This window comes from Pecten maximus, chromosome 1 (assembly GCF_902652985.1).
Source record: "Pecten maximus chromosome 1, xPecMax1.1, whole genome shotgun sequence".
NCBI lineage: Eukaryota > Metazoa > Mollusca > Bivalvia > Pectinida > Pectinidae > Pecten > Pecten maximus.
The window spans coordinates 4,631,023-4,658,912 of NC_047015.1; the positions used below are offsets into that span (position 1 = coordinate 4,631,023).

Genomic DNA, 27,890 nt, shown 5'->3' on the forward strand with positions numbered 1-27,890 from the left:
CCTTCCCTCAACCCTCTCCACTCTCCTCCCCAGCCCCCCACTCACCTTCCCTCAGCCCTCTCCGCTCTCCTCCCCAGCCCCTCACTCACCTTCCCTCAACCCTCTCCACTCTCCTCCCCAGCCCCCCACTCACCTTCCCTCAACCCTCTCCACTCTCCTCCCCAGCCCCCACTCACCTTCCCTCAACCCTCTCCACTCTCCTCCCCAGCCCCTCACTCACCTTCCCTCAACCCTCTCCACTCTCCTCCCCAGCCCCCCCACTCACCTTCCCTCAACCCTCTCCACTCTCCTCCCCAGCCCCCCACTCACCTTCCCTCAGCCCTCTCCGCTCTCCTCCCCAGCCCCTCACTCACCTTCCCTCAACCCTCTCCACTCTCCTCCCCAGCCCCTCACTCACCTTCCCTCAACCCTCTCCACTCTCCTCCCCAGCCCCTCACTCACCTTCCCTCAACCCTCTCCACTCTCCTCCCCAGCCCCCCACTCACCTTCCCTCAACCCTCTCCACTCTCCTCCCCAGCCCCTCACTCACCTTCCCTCAACCCTCTCCACTCTCCTCCCCAGCCCCTCACTCATCTTCCCTCAACCCTCTCCACTCTCCTCCCCAGCCCCCCACTCACCTTCCCTCAACCCTCTCCACTCTCCTCCCCAGCCCCTCACTCATCTTCCCCCAACCCTCTCCACTCTCCTCCCCAGCCCCCTCCTCCCCTGCCCCCCACTCATCTTCCCCCAACCCTCTCCACTCTCCTCCCCAGCCCCCGACTATCTTCCACGAACCCTTTCCCCTCTCCTCCTCAGCTCCCCCTCCCACCCACTCACCTTCCTCCAACCCTGCCCCTCTCTTCCCCCCCCCCCCCCCCCCCCCCCATCTTCCCGCAACTCTCTCCCCTCTCCCCAGCCCCCATTCATTTCCCTGCAACCCTCTCCCACCACCAATGTAATTCATATGTGTTATTTTTTAGGTCACCCGAGTCAAAGTCTCAAGTGACCTTTTCTAATCGCCTTTTGTCCGTCGTCGTCCATCCGTAAACAATTCACATTTTCAACTTCTCCAAAACCGCTTATCCAATTTCAATGAAATTTGGTAGAAAGCTTCTATGGCTAAAGGTCAACCATAATTGTGAATTATATGGGCCCACCCCCAGGGGCCTAATGGGTGAGGCCAAAAAGGGTCAAATTGATTAAAACTTCAAAAATCTTCTGATATAAACACTCTTTGCACTCTTCATAGATGGAAATGTCTTAAGGTGCTTTACGAAAATTGTGAATTTCATGACGCTAGGTCTCATGTTTGCATAAGAATTAGAATTAAATACTCTTCATGGATGGAAGGGTCTATGGGAACCATGGAGTCAAATGATTTCCCATAGACGTTAATTTTAACGTTTACCACTGCCCTACTTAAATGGAGTTACATGGAGTCCCACCCCACTTTAAAGTTTTTGAAAAGGTTGTAAGTCTTAAAGTATACACCTCACAATCTTCCAATTTTGTTTATACATTCATTAGCGGTCTAGGTTTGATGTTATGACAAAATCATGCAGAAAAATTTGTGATTTTTTTCGCGTTTTACCATTTTGTGGACTTAATTGTTTTTCTTTTTGGTACCAAAACCCACTGTAAAGCTTTAGAAAGCTTGTAAGTCCTCACCCTTCTTATTTGGTTTATACAGCCGTCTTATTTGGTTTATACATCCATCTTATTTGGTTTATACATCCATCTTATTTGGTTTATACATCCATCTTATTTGGTTTATACACCCATCTTATTTGGTTTATACATCCATCTTATTTGGTTTATACATCCATCTTATTTGGTTTATACACCCTTCTTATTTGGTTTATACATCCATCTTATTTGGTTTATACATCCATCTTATTTGGTTTATACATCCATCTTATTTGGTTTATACATCCATCTTATTTGGTTTATACATCCATCTTATTTGGTTATACATCCATCTTATTTAGTTTATACATCCATCTTATTTGGTTTATACATCCATCAGAGGTGGTCCCTTAAGGTTCTTTACCAAAATTGTGAATTTCATGACCCAGGGGTCTCGCGTTTGTCCCTGTAGAGGGGACAAACTTTACTATAGTTTTTATAGGGAAATCACATTTTTTGACTATCATATATTTGATTGTTTGATTTCTATTTAAATTCATTCTAACTTTGTTAGCATTATCAGCATGGGATGACAGTTTAATGGTATGCACATGTTGGCCCTGACTGACCCCCTGGACTGATGGGTGGGGCCAAAAATGGTCAATTAAGTTAACTGAAATATTTCAAAACTCAGGTGACCGTTAAGGCCCATGGGCCTCTTGTTGACAAATATTGTTTTATACTGGACTGTTGTAATGTAAAACCAGGGTCACAGTTGTATAATACATGCTGTAACATGGTTATCATCTCAATCTTGTGACTTGTATACAGATGCTAGTGTACTACCAGTCATTAACGGAGATTTTCTGTCTGTAGGTGCTGACCATTGGAACACTTGTCCAGTACAATCATATGGATATGGAGAAAAAGAAAGGAGTGGTTCTAAAACACTACCCTGACAAGTACCAGACCCTCATCATCGACATCAAGACTCGCAAACGTCATACGGTAAAACATCAATCTGACTATCTAGCTAGATAGTGATAATATTTACCATGTTCACAGTGACAATAAACAACATTCAATAGACCTGTGACATTACTTTCACCTTTTGTAACATTTCAGTTTTAACACAAGTTTTTGTATGGTTACACAGGTACAGGACAAATTTGTAGACTGCCTTTCATTAGTGGCTGACACCTGGGATACAGATCATGTGACCTTGTTTATCAACACAATCCAGACTATAGTTAGTAACATAAGAGCTGGTAAGTCTTTATATAGGGTAGTCTTACTATATGTCAGAGTAGTCTTACTGTACGACAGGGGTCTTACTGTATGACAGGGGAGTCTTACTGTACGACAGGGGAGTCTTACTGTACAAGGAGGGAGTCTTACTGTACAATGAGGGAGTCTTACTGTACAATAGGGGAGTCTTACTGTACAACAGGGGAGTCTTACTGTACATCAGGGGAGTCTTACTGTACAACAGGGGAGTCTTACTGTACAATGAGGGAGTCTTACTGTACAACAGGGGAGTCTTACTGTATGACAGGGGAGTCTTACTGTATGACAGGGGAGTCTTATTGTACAATGGGGGAGTCTTACTATACGACAGGGGAGTCTTACTGTACAATGAGGGAGTCTTACTATACGACAGGGGAGTCTTACTGCACAATGGGGGAGTCTTACTGTACAACAGGGGAGTCTTACTGTATGATAGGGGAGTCTTACTGTACATCAGGGGAGTCTTACTGTATGACAGGGGAGTCTTATTGTACATCAGGGGAGTCTTACTGTACGACAGGGGAGTCTTAATGTACAAGGAGGGAGTCTTACTGTACAACAGGGGAGTCTTACTGTACGATAGGGGAGTCTTACTGTACAATGGGGGAGTCTTACTTTACAACAGGGGAGTCTTACTGTATGACAGGGGAGTCTTACTGTACAACAGGGGAGTCTTACTGTATGACAGGGGAGTCTTACTGTACAATGGGGGAGTCTTACTGTACAATGAGGGAGTCTTACTGTACAACGGGGGAGTCTTACTGTACCATGAGGGAGTCTTACTGTACAACGGGGGAGTCTTACTGTACAATGGGGGAGTCTTACTGAACAATGAGGGAGTCTTACTGTACAACGGGGGAGTCTTACTGTACAATGAGGGAGTCTTACTGTACAACAGGGGAGTCTTACTGTACAATGGGGGAGTCTTACTGTACAACGGGGGAGTCTTACTGTACGACAAGGGAGTCTTACTGTACAATGGGGGAGTCTTACTGTACAATGGGGAGTCTTACTGTACGACAAGGGAGTCTTACTGTACAATGGGGGAGTCTTACTGTACGACAAGGGAGTCTTACTGTACAACGGGGGAGTCTTACTGTACAACGGGGGAGTCTTACTGTACAATGGGGGAGTTTTACTGTACGACAGGGGAGTCTTACTGTACGATGGGGGAGTCTTATTGTACAACAGGGAGTCTTACTGTACAATGAGGGAGTCTTACTGAACAATGAGGGAGTCTTACTGTACAACGGGGGAGTCTTACTGTACAATGAGGGAGTCTTACTGTACAACAGGGGAGTCTTACTGTACAATGGGGGAGTCTTACTGTACAATGAGGGAGTCTTACTGTACAATGGGGGAGTCTTACTGTACAACAGGGGAGTCTTACTGTACAATGAGGGAGTCTTACTGTACAACAGGGGAGTCTTACTGTATACAGGGGAGTCTTACTGTACAACAGGGGAGTCTTATTGTACAATGGGGGAGTCTTACTGTACGACAGGGGAGTCTTACTGTACAGGGGAGTCTTACTGTACAATGGGGGAGTCTTACTGTACAACAGGGGAGTCTTACTGTACAACAGGGGAGTCTTACTGTACAACAGGGGAGTCTTACTGTACAATGGGGGAGTCTTACTGTACAATGAGGGAGTCTTACTGTACAACAGGGGAGTCTTACTGTACGACAGGGGAGTCTTACTGTACAATGGGGGAGTCTTACTGTACAACGGGGGAGTCTTACTGTACAATGGGGGAGTCTTACTGTACGACAGGGGAGTCTTACTGTACAACAGGGGAGTCTTACTGTACAACAGGGGAGTCTTACTGTACAACAAGGGAGTCTTACTGTACAACAGGGGAGTCTTACTGTACAATGGGGGAGTCTTACTGTACAATGAGGGAGTCTAACTGTGCAATGGGGGAGTCTTACTGTGCAACAGGGGAGTCTTACTGTACAACAGGGGAGTCTTACTGTACAATGGGGGAGTCTTACTGTACAATGAGGGAGTCTTACTGTACGACAGGGGAGTCTTACTGTACAATGGGGGAGTGTTACTGTACAACGGGGGAGTCTTATTGTACAATGGGGGAGTCTAACTGTACGACAGGGGAGTCTTACTGTACAACAGGGGAGTCTTACTGTACAATGGGGGAGTCTTACTGTACAATGGGGGAGTCTTACTGTACAATGGGGGAGTCTTACTGTACAACAGGGGAGTCTTACTGTACAACAGGGGAGTCTTACTGTATGACAGGGGAGTCTTACTGTACAACAGGGGAGTCTTACTGTACAATGGGGGAGTCTTACTGTACAACAGGGGAGTCTTACTGTACAATGGGGAGTCTTACTGTACAATGGGGGAGTCTTACTGTACAACAGGGGAGTCTTACTGTACAATGGGGGAGTCTTACTGTACGACAGGGGAGTCTTACTGTACAATGGGGGAGTCTTACTGTACAATGGGGGAGTCTTACTGTACAACAGGGGAGTCTTACTGTACAATCAGGGGAGTCTTACTGTACAAATGGGGGAGTCTTACTGTACAATGGGGAGTCTTACTGTACAACAGGGGAGTCTTACTGTACAATGGGGGAGTCTTACTGTACAACAGGGGAGTCTTACTGTACGATGGGGGAGTCTTACTGTACAACAGGGGAGTCTTACTGTACAATGGGGGAGTCTTACTGTACAACGGGGGAGTCTTACTGTACAATGGGGAGTCTTACTGTACAAGGGGGAGTCTTACTGTACAATGAGGGAGTCTTACTGTACAATGGGGGAGTCTTACTGTACAACAGGGGAGTCTTACTGTACAACAGGGGAGTCTTACTGTACAACAGGGGAGTCTTACTGTACAACAGGGGAGTCTTACTGTACAACAGGGGAGTCTTACTGTACAACAGGGGAGTCTTACTGTACAATGGGGGAGTCTTACTGTACAATGGGGAGTCTTACTGTACAACAGGGGAGTCTTACTGTACAACAGGGGAGTCTTACTGTACAACGGGGGAGTCTTACTGTACAACAGGGGAGTCTTACTGTACAACAGGGGAGTCTTACTGTATGACAGGGGAGTCTTACTGTACAACAGGGGAGTCTTACTGTACAACAGGGGAGTCTTACTGTACAACAGGGGAGTCTTACTGTACAATGGGGGAGTCTTACTGTACAACAGGGGAGTCTTACTATACGACAGGGGAGTCTTACTGTACTACAGGGGAGTCTTACTGTACAACAGGGGAGTCTTACTGTACAATGGGGAGTCTTACTGTACAACAGGGGAGTCTTACTGTACAACAGGGGAGTCTTACTGTACATCAGGGGAGTCTTACTGTACAATGGGGGAGTCTTACTGTACAATGGGGGAGTCTTACTGTACAAGGGGGAGTCTTACTGTACAATGGGGGAGTCTTACTGTACAATTGGGGAGTCTTACTGTACAACGGGGGAGTCTTACTGTACAACAGGGGAGTCTTACTGTACAATGGGGGAGTCTTACTGTACAATTGGGGAGTCTTACTGTACAACGGGGGAGTCTTACTGTACAACAGGGGAGTCTTATTGTACAATGGGGGAGTCTTACTGTACAACAGGGGAGTGTAACTGTACGATGGGGGAGTCTTACTGTACAACAGGGGAGTCTTACTGTACAATTGGGGAGTCTTACTGTACAACGGGGGAGTCTTACTGTACAATGGGGAGTCTTACTGTACAACAAGGGAGTCTTACTGTACAATGGGGGAGTCTTACTGTACAATTGAGGAGTCTTACTGTACAACGGGGGAGTCTTACTGTACAACAGGGGAGTCTTACTGTATGACAGGGGAGTCTTACTGTACAACAGGGGAGTCTTACTATACGACAGGGGAGTCTTACTGTACGATGGGGGAGTCTTACTGTACAACAGGGGAGTCTTACTGCACAATGAGGGAGTCTTACTGCACAATGAGGGAGTCTTACTGTACTACAGAGGAGTCTTACTGTATGACAGGGGAGTCTTACTGTATGACAGGGGAGTCTTACTGTAGAACAGGGGAGTCTTACTGTACAATGAGGGAGTCTTATTGTACAATGGGGGAGTCTTACTGTACAACGGGGGAGTCTTACTGTACAATGGGGGAGTCTTACTAAACAACGGGGGAGTCTTACTGTACAATTGGGGAGTCTTACTGTACAATTGGGGAGTCTTACTGTACAACAGGGGAGTCTTACTGTACAATTGGGGAGTCTTACTGTACAATTGGGGAGTCTTACTGTACAATTGGGGAGTCTTACTGTACAATAGGGGAGTTCTTTTATATAACAGGGAAGTCTCTAACTGTAAAACTGTTTTTTGTAGAAGAGAAGGTGTTACTGGAGACAGTTTGGGTCCTGTCTCTGTGTCTCAAGGTTCTCAACAACAATGTCAAGTCTATGGAGAACTGTATGGTGGACAGTTTGTTTGAGCCAGGCTTTATACAGTGTCTGGTGCACCTGGCTAGTAAGGGTACAGAGTTCAGTCAACAGTGGCTCCTAAAGGATCTGGAGGTAAGGCTTTATGATTTATAATTGTTCTGATTAATTGAAAGACCATCGAGAGAGAGGGATATACACAAAAAGGAGTTGATGGCCTATAGTTCTAATTTCTATTATCATTTCTAACCCCAGGTACTGTCTCTGATGTTATACACAAATGAAGGAGTAGGTGCTTCACACAAACGCAGCAAGGCCTTATCCTACCCAGAACAGCTGGCTGCAGCTTTGGAGAAACGCACCAAATCAAAAGCGTGGTTCTGGAGACAAGAACTTTTTAAATGATAGTGACAATGACAACTTGTCATATCTTTCATCATCTTCATCATCATCGAGCTATAACAGCGGTGCAGACAGCAGTGATGACGAGACGGAAACAACAAACATCAATGACACTTTTCCTGACCTTGATCAGAGGACAAAAGTTATGTTTGAGGTAAAGTTCTTTTAGTTACAGAAGTGAGTAATACTTAGCTGTTGAAGACCCTTTTATATTAAGCTGTTTGTTTGCTGGGTTTATTGCCTATGAAACAGCCAGGGTCATTTTGAGGCAGGGGATTCCTTGTAGTAAATAGTGACTACATCACTGTACAACATGGGAGGCCCGTTGCATATCATCCAGAGCAGTTAGGGAAAGGTATCTTTCCTAAGGGCACAGCCATGGCAGCACAGACTGGCCCATTTCTCAGCCTCCCAGGAAGTAAGGAGTACTGAACCATGTACCTCGTCTCTTCACTTGAGGTGAGGTGGCCAGTGCAGTCACTGAAGATAAAAAATAGGTATTACAAGGGTCCTGATTACATATTATGAGGCTCCTGATTTTGTATTTCCATTTGAACAAGATTCTTCTAATTGAGAGCAGATTAGTATTTTAAGTGTTAATCATGATATCTAGATTAGATAAAAAATGTTCTTGTTATTAAGTTAGATTAAGATTGGTTTACAAGTCCACAGATCGAATGAGTTATTGCCAGGTTGTTGATCAGGTAAATAATTTATCGTTTTGGTCATTGACATGTGAAGGAAATGACTGCAAATACGAGTCAATGACTACAAAAACTATTTCATTACAGACACTTCACAGCGACCTGAAGGTGCCGTATGATGTCCTGCGTGCCATATTTGACATGCATGATAAGAACCCTGATGATGTAGTGAAGGCAATAGTCGAGAAGTAAGCATACCTGTCTTCTTCAGAAACATTGGCAGATCTTTGTTGTATCTTCTACACACATTCCTCAACTATATACATATAGCAAAACTATCTTGAATAACTTTTGTAATTGTCAACAATTTAGGATATCTGAAATGAACATTCGCTAGTGAAGCTAACTGAGACAAAGTTTTTCAAGTGACCTATTGCGATCACCTTTTGTGTGACATCGTGAATTTTTGAAAACAATTTACATTTTTAGCCCACCATCATCAGATGGTGGGCTATTCAAATCGCCCTGCATCCGTGGTCCGTAATCCATCCGTCCCTCCGTCCGTCCCTCCATCCGTAAACAAGTCTTGTTTTCGCTATTTCTCAGAAAGTACTGAAAGGATCTTTCTCAAATTTCATATATAGGTTCCCCTTGGTGCCTAGTTATGCATAATGCATTTTGAGACCAATCGGAAAACAACATGGCCAACAGGCAGCCATCTTGGATTTTGACAGTTGAAGTTTGTTATCGCTATTTCTCAGAAAGTACCGAAAGGATCTTTCTCAAATTTCATATATAGGTTCCCCTTGGTGCCTAGTTATGCATATTGCATTTTGAGACCAATCGGAAAACAACATGGCCGACAGGCAGCCATCTTGGATTTTGACAATTGAAGTTTGTTATCGCTATTTGTCAGAAATTGCTGAAAGGATCTTTCTGAAATTTCATATGTAGGTTGCCCTCTGTGCCTAGTTATGCATATTGGATTTTGAGACCAGTCAGAAAACAACCTGGCCGACAGGCAGCCATCTTGTATTTGACAATTGAAGTTTGTTATCGCTATTTTACAAAAGGTACTGAAGGGATCTTTCTCAAATTTCATATGTAGGTTCCCCTTGGTCCCTGGTGTTGCATTTTGGGACCAATCCGAAAACAACATGGCCAACAAACAGCCATTATCGCTAAATCTTAAATTTTATATATAGGTTCCACTTGTTTGAAAAGTACTAGAAGGCTGTTTCTGAATTTACACAGATAAGTAAGACTTAGAGGAAGAGAAAAGTAGAGAAAAGATCAATCTGACATGGAACCTATAAAGATCATTCAATGGTGGGCGCCAAGATCCCTCTGGGATCTCTTGTTGACTTCTTCTCAATAACCAAGGTTCATGATGTTTGGCCTACTCAGTAGCATTCTTGATGACTAAGATGTTTGTTCAAATCAATGACTTTGACTATTTTCTAGGTCTAATGGGTCAAAAGTTTCATGCTGGGATGAAGGGCCACGTGTTCAAATGAACGGCCTTGATGTGCTAAAATCTTTAAACTACTTCTCAATAATTAAGATGTCTAGGTTAGGATATTAAGACATTGACATGCTTTGATAACAGACTGAAAAGTTTGTTCAATTAAATGACCTTGACCTACCTTCAATATCACACTGGTCACATGTGTTAAATTCTGAATTTATAAACAAAACCATCCTCTATCAGTATGTATTTTAGAACTAAGGTGATCGTTAAGGCCCATGGGCCTCTTGTTTTTAATTATCTTTGAGTGTTATGAAGATTATACTTGTTTTTCTTGCAGCTTAGAAAACTCACCTATGACTGCCAAAGAAGATATCAAACGACTCAGCCAGAAATGGTATGTCATACTGTATCTCATCAATAAATAGGCCAACATTGAGAGCTGGTCCCAAGGAACTCTGATGTGTTGTCGCTCGTCAATAAATAGGCCAACATTGATAGCTGGTCCCAGGGAACACTGATGTGTTGTATCTCATCAATAAATAGGCCAACATTAATAGCTGGTCCCAGGGAACACTGATGTGTTGTATCTCATCAATAAATAGGACAAAATTGATAGCTGGTCTTAAGGAACACTGATGTGTTGTATCTCATCAATAAATAGGCCAACATTGAGAGCTAGGCCCAGGGAACACTGATGTGTTGTATCTCATCAATAAATAGGCCAACATTGATAGCTAGGCCCAGGGAACACTGATGTGTTGTATCTCATCAATAAATAGGCCAACATTGAGAGCTGGTCCCAAGGAACACTGATGTGTTGTCACTCATCAATAAATAGGCCAACATTGATAGCTCGTCCCAAGGAACACTGATGTGTTGTATCTCATCAATAAATAGGCCAACATTGATAGCTAGGCCCAGGGAACACTGATGTGTTGTCTCTCATCAATAAATAGGCCAACATTGATAGCTGGTCCCAGGGAACACTGATGTGTTGTATCTCATCAATAAATAGGCCAACATTGAGAGCTGGTCCCAAGGAACACTGATGTGTTGTCTCTCATCGATAAATAGCCCAACATTGATAGCTGGTCCCAAGGAACACTGATGTGTTGTATCTCATCAATAAATAGGACAACATTGATAGCTGGTCCCAAGGAACACTAATGTGATGTCATGTCTGATCATCCATCTTTTAAAATTTCAACTTTGTTGGTAACTTTAGTCAATTACAGTTGATGGTGACCCAGTGTTGTTTGAACAGAGATTGAGTGTGCCCTGTTTGTTACAGAGAGTGAAAGAGGTGGGAAATACAGCATCAAATATGATACTAGGGGTTTTGTAGTCTCACTTGATTACTTCAGTTGAGGGATTCCTATCTTTGGTCTCCATAACTGAGGTTCCATTCTAATCTTGTTTATATAATCTTTTTTCAGGGAGTCTATTGCACATACAAAAAGTCCCGAGGTCACCCAAATGGCGAGTGTGACAGACAAGGTGATAGACACTGGAATACATTACCACCCAGCCATGAAGCAGACACCGAGGTATACAGGGATTCATATTCCTTCTGAAATATTATAATATCGAGAGAGGTTTATGATTTGAAACTTATGTTTTGTCCAAAAAACTAACAACAGCTTAAAAGAAGTCACTATGTAAGTGTCAGAATATTGTTTACCTATTTTTGCGCTGTAGCATTTCTGTAAACAAATTCTTCCGTAAAAAATCATGAATAGAATTGAAAGACAAATGATTTTCTGGAAAATGACAAAATTTAGTAACTGTATTTATTAAAAATAGAGCAAAAAATCTAATCATCATAATTCCTTAAGTTGTACAAAGCAGTTGTTTGTTTCTGCTTTATCATATAAGAATCAATGTTTGGTAACAGGACAATAGAGAAAGCAACAGAGGAGAGCGGAGAAACACAGAAACTGATTCGTGCTCCAGACAATGATATAGAGGACGACATTCACAAACAACAGCGTACAAAAAGTGCAGAACTACTGAAGCAGGAGCTGGAGAAACAGGGGAAGGCTGGATCAACAGACTACCTGTACAAAGTCAACATGGCCATGTCTGTTTTGTATGCTCGCCAAGTCCTCATTAGTCTCCTCGCTCAATGGCCCGACTCTGGACATGTCATCTCGGCACAGTTACTAGGCTGCAAGGATGTACAGCAGATACCGTGTGTGCTGGACCTTCTCAACAAGATGGAGAGCAGAGAATGCTTCCAGCAGGTAATACAGTGAAAATCTGTAATGTTCTGATACTAAGGTTGTATATATCTGTAATGTTCTGATACTAAGGTTGTATATATCTGTAATGTTCTGATACTAAGGTTGTAACTATCTGTAATACCCTGATACTAATGTTGTAAATATCTGTAATGTTCTGATACTAAGGTTGTAAATATCTGTAATACCCTGATACTAATGTTGTAAATATCTGTAATGTTCTGATACTAAGGTTGTAAATATCTGTAATGTTCTGATACTAATGTTGTAAATATCTGTAATGTTCTGATACTAAAGTTGTAAATATCTGTAATGTTCTGATACTAAGGTTGTAAATATCTGTAATGTTCTGATACTAAGGTTGTAAATATCTGTAATGTTCTGATACTAAGGTTGTAAATATCTGTAATGTTCTGATACTAAGGTTGTAAATATCTGTAATGTTCTGATACTAAGGTTGTAAATATCTGTAATACCCTGATACTAAGGTTGTAAATATCTGTAATGTTCTAATACTAAGGATGTAAATATCTGTAATGTTCTGATACTAAGGTTGTAAATATCTGTAATGTTCTGATACTAAGGTTGTAAATATCTGTAATACCCTGATACTAAGGTTGTAAATATCTGTAATACCCTGATACTAAGGTTGTAAATATCTGTAATGTTCTGATCAGGATGTTATTGAATGTTAATTTATTTTGAATGTTGTCAGGTCGTAGAGAAGGTGATACGTAACTGTGAGACTGACAGTCTAGTACCCATTGCCAGTACAGCCGGACAGTTTATGGAGGAGGTCACGCTGTCCTCCATTACCCATGAATCTGAACACAACTGTCGACACATCGCGGATGTTAAAAAATCCATCCAGTTACCTGGGGCCTCTTATCTCCAGGTGACATTTGATAGCAAGTGTGCAGTGCGTGACACCGACGATGTCTTGGTAGTGTCCTCCTCCTCCAATATGGATGCAAATAAACATGAGTTCACTGGCCCTGCAAGTTCTAACTGGACCAACATGAGAATTCCAGGTAAGTTACAATACAAACTTAGGTATAACCTGTCGTATACATAGAGGTTACACAACGAGTGGTTGTTGGATATGGAATTTATTTCACACGAGTAAGTTATTTTTTAAAAGTTACAAAAGACACGAGCTTTAGCAAGTGTTTTTTGCAACTTTTAAAAAATAACCTACGAGTGTGAAATAAATTCCATATCCAACAATTTCGAGTCGTGTGACCTGTTTCTACCACAATAATATCGGCTTGAATCAAAGGGAAACGTGGCCAAGTATAATTTCGCGTATGCAAATAAAGTGTACCGGTGACATCCTAGACCCGGTGATGTGACGTCATTAGATTATTGATGATGTCAATAACAATTGCAGCTTGGGTCAAAGTTCACTGTGTTAGCCAATCAAAATGCATACAGAGTTTATACCACGTGTGGTATAAACAGATTGTTAATCAACAGCTGTAATGATTAACTGATGGTCTGAGAGTTGAATAACACAGGGTATTGTGGTAGAAAGGTGTTTATACATGTTACTGTTTATACACGTTACCGTTTATACATGTTACTGTTTATACACGTTACCGTTTATACATGTTACTGTTTATACATGTTACTGTTTATACATGTTACTGTTTATACACGTTACCGTTTATACATGTTACCGTTTATACATGTTACCGTTTATACATGTTACTGTTTATACATGTTACTGTTTATACATGTTACTGTTTATACATGTTACTGTTTATACATGTTACCGTTTATACATGTTACTGTTTATACATGTTACTGTTTATACATGTTACCGTTTATACATGTTACCGTTTATACATGTTACTGTTTATACATGTTACTGTTTATACACGTTACCGTTTATACATGTTACCGTTTATACATGTTACTGTTTATACATGTTACCGTTTATACATGTTACTGTTTATACACGTTACCGTTTATACATGTTACCGTTTATACATGTTACCGTTTATACATGTTACTGTTTATACATGTTACTGTTTATACATGTTACTGTTTATACATGTTACTGTTTATACACGTTACTGTTTATACATGTTACCGTTTATACATGTTACTGTTTATACACGTTACCGTTTATACATGTTACCGTTTATACATGTTACCGTTTATACATGTTACTGTTTATACATGTTACTGTTTATACATGTTACTGTTTATACATGTTACTGTTTATACACGTTACTGTTTATACATGTTACTGTTTATACACGTTACCGTTTATACATGTTACCATTTATACATGTTACCGTTTATACATGTTACTGTTTATACACGTTACTGTTTATACATGTTACTGTTTATACATGTTACTGTTTATACATGTTACTGTTTATACATGTTACCATTTATACATGTTACTGTTTATACATGTTACTGTTTATACACGTTACTGTTTATACATGTTACCATTTATACATGTTACCGTTTATACATGTTACTGTTTATACATGTTACCATTTATACATGTTACTGTTTATACATGTTACTGTTTATACACGTTACTGTTTATACATGTTACCATTTATACATGTTACCATTTATACATGTTACCATTTATACATGTTACCATTTATACATGTTACCATTTATACACGTTACCGTTTATACATGTTACTGTTTATACATGTTACCATTTATACATGTTACTGTTTAACTTTGTATGTTTAACTTTACCGTTTAACATGTTACTGTTTAACATGTTACTGTTAACATTTACGGTGATACAGGTTAACCATTAAACTGTTACCATTTATAATGTTCCCTTTTAACACGTTACCATTTAACGGGGTTACCTTATACATTTACTTTTTAAATTTACAGTTACTGTTTATACATGTTATGTTTTTACATGTACCATTTATACATGTTACCGTTTATACAGGGTACCATTATACATGGTTACCGTTTATACACGTTACCGTTTATACATTTAAATGTTTATACATGTTACTGTTTTTTACATGTTACCGTTATACATGTTACCGTTTATACACTTTTACCGTTATACTTTTAACATGTTACATTTTACGGTTATACAGGTTACGGTTTATAACATTGTTACCATTTATACATGTTACCGTTTATACACGTTACCATTTATACATGTTACCGTTTATACACGTTACCGTTTATACATGTTACTGTTTATACATGTTACTGTTTATACATGTTACCGTTTATACATGTTACCGTTTATACACGTTACCGTTTATACATGTTACTGTTTATACATGTTACTGTTTATACATGTTACTGTTTATACATGTTACTGTTTATACATGTTACTGTTTATACACGTTACTGTTTATACATGTTACTGTTTATACACGTTACTGTTTATACACGTTACCGTTTATACACGTTACCGTTTATACACGTTACTGTTTATACACGTTACCGTTTATACACGTTACCGTTTATACATGTTACTGTTTATACATGTTACCGTTTATACATGTTACTGTTTATACACGTTACCGTTTATACATGTTACTGTTTATACACGTTACTGTTTATACACGTTACCGTTTATACATGTTACTGTTTATACATGTTACCGTTTATACACGTTACCGTTTATACACGTTACCGTTTATACACGTTACCGTTTATACACGTTACCGTTTATACACGTTACCGTTTATACACGTTACCGTTTATACATGTTACCGTTTATACATGTTACTATATCAGAGTTTAAAATGTGTTGGTGTCTGTTTTCTCACAGGTGATACGCTACACTACTCATTCAAGAGCAGCAGGGATTCTCTAGTCCGAGTGCCATTGTGGGGATACAAGTTCACTGTGGCTGCCGGCACACGAGACAGCTTCGAAACTGGATATGCCATTCTTAACAGAGTTCTTTCTACAAACTTAGCCCTGTAAGTCTGTATTTGTCAATTAACCGTTTGATGGCAAGAGGAAGAGATGGCTTGGTTTTGATTGAAAGTTTTTCGATGGAAAGTTTTTAAACCATTATCTTATTTTCATGTGTTAGTCTATGTTACAAAGCCTATTTATATGTATGCTTTGTTTTACAGGGCACTTCCTCTCAGTGACCTGTGGCAGATCCTGGTGTATGTTGCCACCAAACAGACTGGTAGTCAGCGGCTCAAGGCTGTCCAGCTTTTACTGAAGATTGTTGGTACTCAGCACAGGTTAGTATGAGGGTAGGAGAAATGCCAAAATGACCATTACCAGTGGCTGTTGGTATTCAGTACAGGTTAGTATTGGGAAATGCCAAAATGACCATAACCGATGGTAATTGGTACTCAGTACTGGTTAGTTTGGAGGCAAGTATTTCAGTTTCACTTGTTTTCGTTGTATTTAGTGGAAGAATTCTTTTTCATATACATGTTCTTAAATATTTGAAATAGCTTTTCTTCTCTTGTAACACCACAGTAAATTTTTAGTTTTAATTTTCTCTGTATAAGTCAATAATGCATGTAATCTAGGATATTCTCGAATAACAAAATATCTCATCATGAATCAGTTTGTACTATTATATAATAGTACTACTTCTTTTCTGTAGAACGGCAAGCAGCTCAAAGTTGACCCTTGACCTCAGCTTGTTGAAGCCATTATGGCAGTTATACAATCAAATGACCAAACAGGAAGTGGATAGTAACATAGTGCTGCCACCTGTTGTTAGAGCCCTGACAGAACTCTTCCTCCAGGTGGAGTCCCTAGCAATGGTAAGTCCTACACTTTTCATGTAAATATATATGTGCACATTTATAAGTGGAATAATACGTTGTCCACTTTTAATCAACATCATTGAGTAGTCTTGTACCATGAGAAGGACCTGTATATGACTATTATGTGTGTTTTGTAGGAATGGGACATGGTGACGGAGTACTTACTCTCCATACAGGACATTGACGAGATCCGTAAGGTGGTACGACAGGTAGGTCTTCTACAACCTCCATATAAAATTGTTTCTCAACATTAGTGGAAGTATTGTTTTTACCTTCAGAAAAATGTTCTGTTTGCCATAGAAAATGTATGTTTTTGTATTCACCTCTTGAGCTTTTGTTTTAACAGGGGATTATGAATGTAGCTGCTGTGAGCCGTATGATTGGCTACTACAACTCTGCAGTTGAGCTGGTGACAATGATGAAGAAGAAGAAAACAACAACAACAACATCACACACACCATTTACTCCGGCCACAACCAATACATCCAATATCAACAAAGTAAAGGGAGACAACAACCAGGATGTGGATTTATAGTGGCTGTGGTACCAGTTACTATCGGCAACAACCAGGATGTGGATTTATAGTGGCTGTGGTACCAGTTGCTATCGACAACAACCAGGATGTGGATTTATAGTGGCTGTGGTACCAGTTGCTATCGACAACAACCAGGATGTGGATTTATAGTAGCTGTGGTACCAGTTACTATCGACAACAACCAGGATGTGGATTTATAGTAGCTGTGGTACCAGTTACTATTGACAACAACCAGGATGTGGATTTATAGTAGCTGTGGTACCAGTTACTATTGACAACAACCAGGATGTGGATTTATAGTGGCTGTGGTACCAGTTACTATCGACAACAACCAGGATGTGGATTTATAGTAGCTGTGGTACCAGTTGCTATCGACAACAACCAGGATGTGGATTTATAGTAGCGTGTCAGCATTTTCTCTGGCCACAACCAATACATCCACTATCAACAAAGTAAAGGGAGATAACAACCAGGATGTGGATTTATAATAGCTGTACATGTGGCACCATTTACTCCGGCCACAACAAATATATCCACCATCTACAAAGTAAAGGGAGACAACTGGATGTGGATTGATGTCATTGTCATCATATATAATTGTCTCCATGCCTGACATCTGTTGTGATAACTATCAGATATTAACCTAGTCCATTGGAAGTTGGCCTGTTTACTGTTGTGATGTTAACTTTTGCTTCTCGTACACAATGTAATGTTTCCAACCCAAAATAACTATATTACATGGGGAGATTAAAACCAACAATTTTGAAACTGGGAGGCCATGACCTGCCCTTGGGTAGGATTGTTCTGTGATACATTGTGATTGTTACGTCACATGGCATCTGATTGTTGTGATAAATTATATGCATATATTTATAGTATATCATCAATAATTGTTATAATTTCATGCATCAAGCTAGAGACTCCATACATATTACAGCCAACAGTCTAGAAAATCTTCAAGAAAGTGCTAAAACCTCATATCAATTATAGCTCCCATCCTACACCAAGATTTAATCATGTTAAGAGTTACTGGATAAGTGAGAAATCAATAAAAGGTCTGGTTTCTCACTTAACAATGTATTTTAATCAAATTAATTAGATAATATCAATAACCTTGTAAAGACGTACACACAAGTTCAGGTAAAATATGAAACAAGTAGAAGCCAGGCACTGAGATTAGAATATGTGTGTTCTATCAAACAATTAAGAAACAAAACAAAATCGTGAGTTAAAGTACACTCTACTATAGAATTATGCAATGCATTTAATTGATTCCATCAGATTTGATGTGAAATTCTTAAACCTGCTCTGAAAGATACAGTTTGCTAAAAGAACTGATCATATCTCACTTCTTAGTGACATATTTAAACTTTTGTCGATTTTAAATGTTTGTTGAAGTGAGAGATATGTTATTAACAGGTTCCATTACAGAAGTGATCTGAACATGGTAAATAGGTATTGTACAAGATATTTGTTTGTTTTTTATCGAGAGTTTTAAGTAAATGAATCCTCAAATGACAGAACTACCACTTTGTCCTGCGTTTGGTGGATACATATCCTTAACAGAATATATCATATATCATAGAGATTTGTACACAAGGTTATTACTAACTGTAAATTGTATTTATACCTTTTAAATGTACAATAAATTGATGAAATGATGGTTTGCACTCTCTGCTGTTGGTCATGTCAATTTCTACAGAGGAAAGTCACATTGTCCAGGGAAACTTATAAAGTCATGGCATTCAAAAGGTTTTTATTAGCTCACCTGGTCCGAAGGACCAAGGTGAGCTTATGCCATACCGTTGCGTCCGTCGTCCGTCGTCCGTCCGTCCGTCTGTCGTCCGTCGTCCGTCGTCCGTCCGTCCGTCAACAATTGACTTCTTCTTCATAACCACACATTAGAATTTGACCAAATTTGGTCAGAAGCATCCCTATGGGTAGGGGACTCAGAATTGTACAAATGATGGGGCTGACCTCCTGGGGGCCTCTGGGGCGGGGCCAAAAGGGGTCATTTTTGCGCTATTGATATAAACGACTTCTTCTCTGAAACCAAGCATTGGCTATCACTCATATTTGCCTGGTAGCATCACTATGAGGTGGGGATTCAAAATTGTACAAATGATGGGGCTGACCCCCCAGGGGCCTGAGGGGCGGGGCCAAATGTGGTCAATCTGGCTATATTGATATAAACGACTTCTTCTCTGAAACCAAGCAATGGCTATCACTCATATTTGCCTGGTAGCATCACTATGGGATGGGGATTCAAAATTGTACAAATGATGGGGCTGACCCCCCAGGGGCCTGAGGGGCGGGGGCCAAATGTGGTCAATCTGGCTATATTGATATAAACGACTTCTTCTCTGAAACCAAGCCAAGCAATGACTATCGCTCATATTTGCCTGGTAGCATCATTATGGGGTGGGGATTCAAAATTGTACAAATGATGGGGCTGACCCCCCAGGGGCCTGAGGGGTGGGGCCGAATGTGGTCAATTGGGCTATATTGATATAAACGACTTCTTCTCTGAAACCGAGCAATGCCTGTCACTCATATTTGCCTGGTAGCATCACTATGGGGTTGGGATTTAAAATTGTACAAATGATGGGACTGACCCCCCAAGGTCCTGAGGGGCGGGGCCAAATGTGGTCTATCGGGCTATATTCATATAATTGACTTCTCTGGAACCAAACAATGGATATCTCTCATATTTTACTGGTAGCATCACCTTGGGGTAGGAATTTGAAATTGTACAAATGATGGGGCTGACCCCCTGGGGTCTGAGGGGCGGGGCCAAAAGGGGTCAGTTTTACAGAATTGATATAAACGACTTCTGCTCTGAAATTAAGCAATGGATATCACTCATATTTACCTGGTAGCATCCCTATGGAGTGGGGATTCAAAACTGTACAAATGGTGGGGCTGACCCCCAAGGGGTCTGAGGGGCGGGGCCAAAAGGGGTCAATTTGGCTCTCTTAATATAAATGACTTCTTCTCTGAAACCAAGCGATGGATATCGCTCATATTTGCCTGGTAGCATCACTATGGGGTGGGGATTAAAAATTGTACAAATGATGGAGCTGACCCCCTCCCGGGGGCCTTAGGGGCGGGGCCAAATGTGGTCAATTGGGCTATATTGATATTAGTGACTTCTTCTCTGAAACCAAGCAACGGATATCACTCACATTTGTGTGGTAGCATCCCTATGGGGTTGTGCCAAAAGTTAATTTTATTTCATGGATTAATGCATTTTTTGACATCAAATCCTTACGTACCAATATAAAATGCCTATGATATATTGACATAGCAATACCAGTGACAAATATACTTAATCATTCTTGTTTCATATCTCATGAAATCCAGGTGAGCGATACAGGCCCTCTGGGCCTCTTGTTTTATTTGGGTATAAGGTCTCATCTCCATTTTTGGCCACCTGGTACAGGATCCAGTATCAGATTTAATTTAACTATGCTCGCCTCTACACGATGCCATTGGCTTGATTGTCCAGTACAAAGCACTCATAACCCTGATCATCCAGTTGTTTCCAGGTCCAAATCATCAATGCAGACTTACTTTCCAGAACCAAAGGAAGCGTGGTTTCCATGACCGATCAATGCAGGCATGGTTTCCACAACCAACCAATGCAGGCTTGGTTTCCATGACAGATCAATGCAGGCATGGTTTCCACAACCAACCAATGCAGGCTTGGTTTCCACAACCAACCAATGCAGGCATGGTTTCCACAACCAACCAATGCAGGCTTGGTTTCCATGACCGATCAATGCAGGCTTGGTTTCCATGACCCTCAATGCAGGCATTGTTTGCTGAACCAACCAATGAAGGCGGTTTCAAGGACTAATAGAGTCACAGACCAATCAATGCAGGCATGGTTTGGAGGACCAATCAATGCAGGCATGGTTTGGAGGACTAATCAATGCAGGCATGGTTTGGAGGACCAATCAATGCAGGCATGGTTTGGAGGACCAATCAATGCAGGCATGGTTTGGAGGACTAATCAATGCAGGCATGGTTTGGAGGACCAATCAATGCAGGCATGGTTTGGAGGACCAATCAATGCAGGCATGGTTTGGAGGACCAATCAATGCAGGCATGGTTTGGAGGACCAATCAATGCAGGCATGGTTTGGAGGACCAATCAATGCAGGCATGGTTTGGAGAACTAATCAATGCAGGCATGGTTTGGAGAACTAATCAATGCAGGCATGGTTTGGAGGACTAATCAATGCAGGCATGGTTTGGAGAACTAATCAATGCAGGCATGGTTTGGAGAACTAATCAATGCAGGCATGGTTTGGAGAACCAATCAATGCAGGCATGGTTTGGAGAACCAATCAATGCAGGCATGGTTTGGAGGACCAATCAATGCAGGCATGGTTTGCTGAACTAATAGAGGCGTAGTTTCCAGGGCCAATCAATGGAGGTGTCGTTTCCAGAACAATCATTGCAGACGTGGTTTCCAGAATAAACTAATGCATGCGTTGTTTGGAGGACTAGTCAATGCAGGCGTGGTTTGCTGAACTAATAGAGGCGTGGTGTCCAGGGCCAATCAATGCAGTTGTTGTTTCCAGAACCGATGGGAAACATTGATTAAGGACCAAGCAGGGCAGGCATGCTTTTTGGACCAATCAAGGCAGGCTTAGTTTCTAGGAACATTTGTTTCCAGGGCAACGAACATTGATGTTAATGCTGCCTACCTTATATTTTTAGGTCACCTGAGACAAAGTCTCAAGTGACCTATTCTAATCCCCTTTTGTCCGTCGTCGTGCGTCGTCCGTCGTCCGTCGTGCGTCCGTAAACAATTTACATTTTCGACTTCTCCAAAACCCCTAAACCAAATTCAATGAAATTTGGCAGGAAGCTTCTATGGCTAAAGGTCAACCAAAATTGTAAATTATATGGTCCCCACCCCCCAGGGGCCTCAGGGGCGGGGCTAAAAAGGGTCAAATTGACTAAAACTTCAAAAATCTTCTTCTCTACTCTCAGATATGGTGGAATCAAACACTCTTCATAGATGGAAGGGTCTTAAGGTGCTTTACCAAAATTGTAAATTTCATGACCCATGGGTCTCACGTTTGCCCCTGGGGAATTGGCTGAAATTTCAAAAATCTTTTTCTAAAGACCGAAATAAGGTAGAATCAAATACTCTTCATAGTTGGAAGGGTCTTAAAGTGCTCTACTAAAATTTATTAATTTAATGACCCGGGGGTCATAAGTTTGCCCCTGGGGAGGGGTTAAACTTTACTATAGTTTATATAGGGAAATCACATTTTTGACTTTTATTTGTTTTATTTCTATTGGAATTCATTCTAATTTGGTTAACATTATCAGCATGGGATGACAGTTTGATGGCATGCACATGTTGGCCCTGACTGACCCCCAGGGGCTGATGGGCGGGGCTAAAAAGGGCCAAATTGACTGAAATTTCAAAAATCTTCTTCTCAAGACCGAAATAAGTTGGAATCAAATACTCTTTATAGTTTGAAGGGTCTTAAGATGCTTTACTAAAATTGTGAATTTCTTGACCCCGGGGTCTCAAGTTTGCCCCTGGGGAAGGGGTAAACTTTACTATAGTTTATATAGGGAAATCACATTTTTGACTATAATTTGTTTGATTTCTATTGGAATTCATTCTAATTTGGTTAACATTATCAGCTTGGGATGGCAGTTTGAGGGTATGCACATGTTGGCCCTGATTGACCCGGAGGGGCTGATGGACGGGGCTAAAAATGGTCGAATTGGCTGAAATTTCAAAAATCTTTTTCTAAAGACCGAAATAAGGTAGAATCAAATACTCTTCATAGTTGGAAGGGTCTTAAAGTGCTCTACTAAAATTTATTAATTTAATGACCCGGGGGTCATAAGTTTGCCCCTGGGGAGGGGTTAAATTTTACTATAGTTTATATAGGGAAATTACATTTTTGACTGATTTGTTTGATTTCTATTGGAATTCATTCTAACTTGGTTAACATTTTTAGCATGGGATGAAAGTTTGATAATATGCATATGTTGGCCCTGACTGACCCCTGAGGGCTGATGGGCGGGGCCAAAAAGGGTAAATTAAATTAACTGAAATATTTCAAATCTCAGGTGACCGTTAAGTTACAAATAACGACTAAAAGACCATATTCATTATGAATTCATTTTTAATGGAAAAACAACATAATTTTGCAGAATGATCACAAAATAATCATAAGTTACTGTGAATGTTGAAATGTATTGATAGTGTATAACGATATGTTTGTTTCAAAATCTCATAACTGGCACTGAATTGTCAGTCCTTATTGAGGTACTGACATGTATCTTTTTACACTAAAGTTTATAATGGTATATACTAACAGGAAACTAATTCATATTTAATGTAATTCGAAACATGTACTGATAATCAAGCTAACAACATAAGAAATTGACACAAAGATCACATTTATGATTTTGAAAATCGGTTTTAAATATAAAAATCAGTACTGGTACAAATATAGGTATACTAGGTTATCATACAGCCAACTATTTATCATCCATTATATAACTCGTAAATAGACATCAATAGTGAGGTGATAAATAATTGGCACCTCACGTAAGGAACTCGGCAGAACAGGTGCTGCGAGTCAGAATATTTAGATTTCGGTTGTCAAGTTCTTTGCATTAGTACAAGTGACATGATTATTTCATGACAGTCATTTATTAATATGTATGTAATTGTGTCTTGAATCAAATCTATAGCTATAGTTGTCAGATATTCTCATAAGCTATCAACCAGTTATCTAATTCTCGATATTCCTGTTGTCAGCTATCCTCATCATCTATCAATCAGTTATCTAATTCTCGATATTCCTGTTGTGTTTGTGAGGCCTTCACGACATGGCGTCTCAGCTTGTGATATGTTTTTGTGATATAGAAGATGTTGGTGCACACTCTGGATGATAAATCTAGCGAGTAGTCGAGTTGGGATTAGTCTTAGACATGCCAGGGTGGATCTGTGGTTTAACCGAGCAAACTCCGGCCAGCTGACAAACCTGGGTAGGACTGAGAAGTTTTTCAATGATCCTGTTGAACACCTGCTCGCTTTGCATCTGGATGAATACATGGCACTGAAAATACAACAGTCGAGATAGTATGGGTATAGATATGATATTGAAAATACATCTGGATATAGACATAGTACTGAATATAGACATGGTACTGATAATACAATAGCCGAGATAGTACTACAAGTTGGGGGTAGATATGAGATTTGTGGAGAAATCGTGTGATAGGAAGCGGCAGAACGATTTACCCAAAAACACCCAAAAACACCCAAAAACTACCCCAAAACTACCCAAAAACACCTTAAAACATCTCACAACATCAACACATTATATGAAAACATCATTAGAAATTGATATGTATATGTTAACATATCAAATACAGCTATTGATACCTTCTTTTGTTGACTTATCGGCGAGTAGGGTTTTGACGGCGAGGGAGATAACTCTTACAAACAGTCATACAATAAAACCGGCAAGACAATTACCTAGCGTAGTTTGTCGATTCACGCACATTTATCTTCCAGACATTTTTTTTTCATTTACCTTATTAACGATTGAAATATTACTATTCATATAATGTGTCGATGTGAGATGTTTTAAGATGTTTTGGGGTAGTTTTGGGGTGTTTTTGGGTAGTTTTTGGGTGTTTTTGGGTGTTTTAGGGTAAACCGTTCGACCCATAGGAAGTGAAACTTAAGGACGACGAATTATTGAGAAGTTACAACGAAAAACTGGATACATGATATCGCGATATTATATGCTTAGTGAACGAGATAATTAATACACATTCTACTCAAGTTTGACTCAATGAAACTACCAAATTTAGTCTGTTTCATTGTCCATGAGTTTTACCACATTAACATTAATTAAAGCCACATACTTCCAAAAACATATATATAAATGTTTACATTTTGACCTATTTACAAATTATAAACTTAATATATTATTGCGAATCGAAAACTGGAGGAGAATGTATATTTATGAAAGAATGGGGGGAAATCCCAAAATAATAACTGGGTCCGAGGGACCAAGTTTCTAGGAGCAAAATAGTCCCACCATGCAGCGGGTTATCGGTCAATAACACAACAATAATCTGTCTGCGTTTTTGCAGGCACATGCTTTCATCGTTCCAGCAGCAAAACCCAAGGAGTTCCGTTGGAGAAGAATTGATTTGCTAGCCTAGCAAGAGAAGAACAAAAATAGATTCGAACTCCGATTTTTCCGGACGTCTATTTTCAACGAACACTGTCAACTTCACCGATCTGATTATTATCTGTTTTGTTGTATTGATATTTCTATATTTTTATACGCCCGATGAAAGAACATATGGTGTCCGGACCATATCTCCAGTACTACTCGACCCAGGCTCTCCATACTTGACACAAATATACATCTTGATGAGCCGGAATGTCGCATACCAAAATCATGCCCCTTACACCCGTATTTGTGGAGTTATTCTCCTTTTATGATTTTACTTGTCCGAACCATAACTCCAGTACTACTCGACCCAGGCTCTCCATACTTGACATAAATATACATATTGATAAGTCGGAGTGTCGCATACCAAAATCATGCCCCTTAACCTCGTATTTGCGGAGTTATTTCCCTTTGATGATTTTACTTCGGGCACATATGGTGTCCGGACCATATCTCCAGTACTACTCGACCCAGGCTCTCTAACTTGACACAAATATACATCATGATGAGCCGGAGTGTCGCATACCAAAATCATGCTCCTTAACCTCGTATTTGCGGAGTTATTCCACTTTTATGATTTTACTTGTCCGGACCATAACTCCAATACTACTCAACCCAGGCTCTCCATACTTGACACAAATATACATCTTGATGAGCCGGAGTGTCGCATACCAAAATCATGCCCCTTAACCTCGTATTTGCGGAGTTATTCCCCTTTGATGATTTTACTTCGGGCACATATGGTGTCCGGACCATATCTCCAGTACTACTCGACCCAGGCTCTCCATACTTGACACAAATATACATCTTGATGAGCCGGAGTGTTGCATACCAGAACCATGCCCCTTAACCTCGTATTTGCGGAGTTATTCCCCTTTGATGATTTTACTTGTCCGGACCATAACTCCAATACTACTCAACCCAGGCTCTCCATACTTGACACAAATATACATCTTGATGAGCCGGAGTGTCGCATACCAAAATCATGCTCCTTAACCTCGTATTTGCGGAGTTATTCCCCTTTGATGATTTTACTTGTCCGGACCATAACTCCAATACTACCCGACCCAGGCTCTCCATACTTGACACAAATATACATCTTGACGAGCCGGAGTGTCGCATACCAAAAGCATGCCCCTTACCCCCTTATTTGTGGAGTTATTCCCCTTTGATGATTTTACTTCGGGCACATATGGTGTTGAGCTCTCCATACTTAACACAAATATACATCTAGATGAGCCGGAGTGTCACATACCAAAATTATGCCCCTTACCCACTTTTTAGCGGAGTTATTGTCCTTTGATGATTTTACTTATCAGGACCATAACTTCAATACTACCCGACCCATGCTTTGTATATTCTGTATATAAACATGTGAACTAATTTTTAGGTCACCTGAGACAAAGTCTCAAGTGACCTATTCTAATCCCCTTTTGTCCGTCGTCGTGCGTCGTACGTCGTGCGTCGTGCGTCCGTAAACAATTTACATTTTCGACTTCTTCTCCAAAACCCCTAAACCAAATTCAATGAAATTTGGCAGGAAGCTTCTATGGCTAAAGGTCAACCAAAATTGTGAATTATATGGTCCCCACCCCCAAGGGGCCTGAGGGGCGGGGCTAAAAAGGGTCAAATTGACTAAAACTTAAAAAATCTTCTTCTCTACTCTCAGATATAGTGGAATCAAACACTCTTCATAGATGGAAGGGTCTTAAGGTGCTTTACCAAAATTGTGAATTTCATGACCCAGGGGTCTCGGGTTTGCCCCTGGGGAGGGGGTAAACTTTACTATAGTTTATATAGGGAAATCACATTTTTGACTATAATTTGTTGGATTTCTATTGGAATTCATTCTAACTTGGTTAACATTATCAGCTTTGGATGGCAGTTTGATGGTATGCACATGTTGGCCCTGACTGACCCCCAGGGGCTGAGTGGCGGGGCTAAAAAGTGTCAAATAGACTGAAATTTCAAAAATCTTCTTCTCTAATCTCAGATATGATGGAATCAAACACTCTTCATAGATGGAAGGGTCTTAATGTGCTTTACCAAAATTGTGAATTTCCTGACCTTGGGGTCTCAGGCTTGCCCCTGGGGAGGGGGTAAACTTTACTATAGTTTATATAGGGAAATCACATTTTTGACTATTATTTGTTGGATTTCTATTGGAATTCATTCTAATTTTGTTAACATTATCAGCTTTGGATGGCAGTGTGATGGTATGCACATGTTGGCCCTGACTGACCCCTAGGGCTGATGGGCGGGGCTAAAAAGGGTCAAATTTACTGAAATTTCAAAAATCTTCTTCTCTAATCTCAGAT

General features: G+C 40.5%; 2 protein-coding genes across 4 annotated transcripts in view; one reads left to right on the forward strand and one right to left on the reverse strand.

The window, feature by feature from the left end:
- Positions 1–19,006, forward strand: part of LOC117322880 (zinc finger ZZ-type and EF-hand domain-containing protein 1-like) — a 125,748-nt gene extending 106,742 nt beyond the window's left edge. The window contains 15 exon segments of the mRNA XM_033877821.1: positions 2,482–2,613; positions 2,762–2,873; positions 7,235–7,422; positions 7,543–7,650; positions 7,652–7,843; positions 8,481–8,581; positions 10,142–10,198; positions 11,241–11,351; positions 11,699–12,047; positions 12,760–13,075; positions 15,829–15,982; positions 16,142–16,258; positions 16,633–16,795; positions 16,936–17,007; positions 17,145–19,006. Coding sequence (XP_033733712.1) covers positions 2,482–2,613; positions 2,762–2,873; positions 7,235–7,422; positions 7,543–7,650; positions 7,652–7,843; positions 8,481–8,581; positions 10,142–10,198; positions 11,241–11,351; positions 11,699–12,047; positions 12,760–13,075; positions 15,829–15,982; positions 16,142–16,258; positions 16,633–16,795; positions 16,936–17,007; positions 17,145–17,333 — 2,361 coding nt within the window. The 3' untranslated portion in view covers positions 17,334–19,006.
- A 4,472-nt stretch (positions 19,007–23,478) lies between these two features.
- The window catches only part of LOC117322890, a 65,603-nt gene continuing 61,191 nt past the window's right edge, over positions 23,479–27,890 (reverse strand). For all 3 annotated transcript variants that reach the window (XM_033877847.1, XM_033877841.1, XM_033877832.1), the window contains one exon: positions 23,479–24,438. In XM_033877847.1, coding sequence (XP_033733738.1) covers positions 24,277–24,438 — 162 coding nt within the window. In that variant the 3' untranslated portion in view covers positions 23,479–24,276. The remainder of the gene's footprint in view (positions 24,439–27,890) is intronic.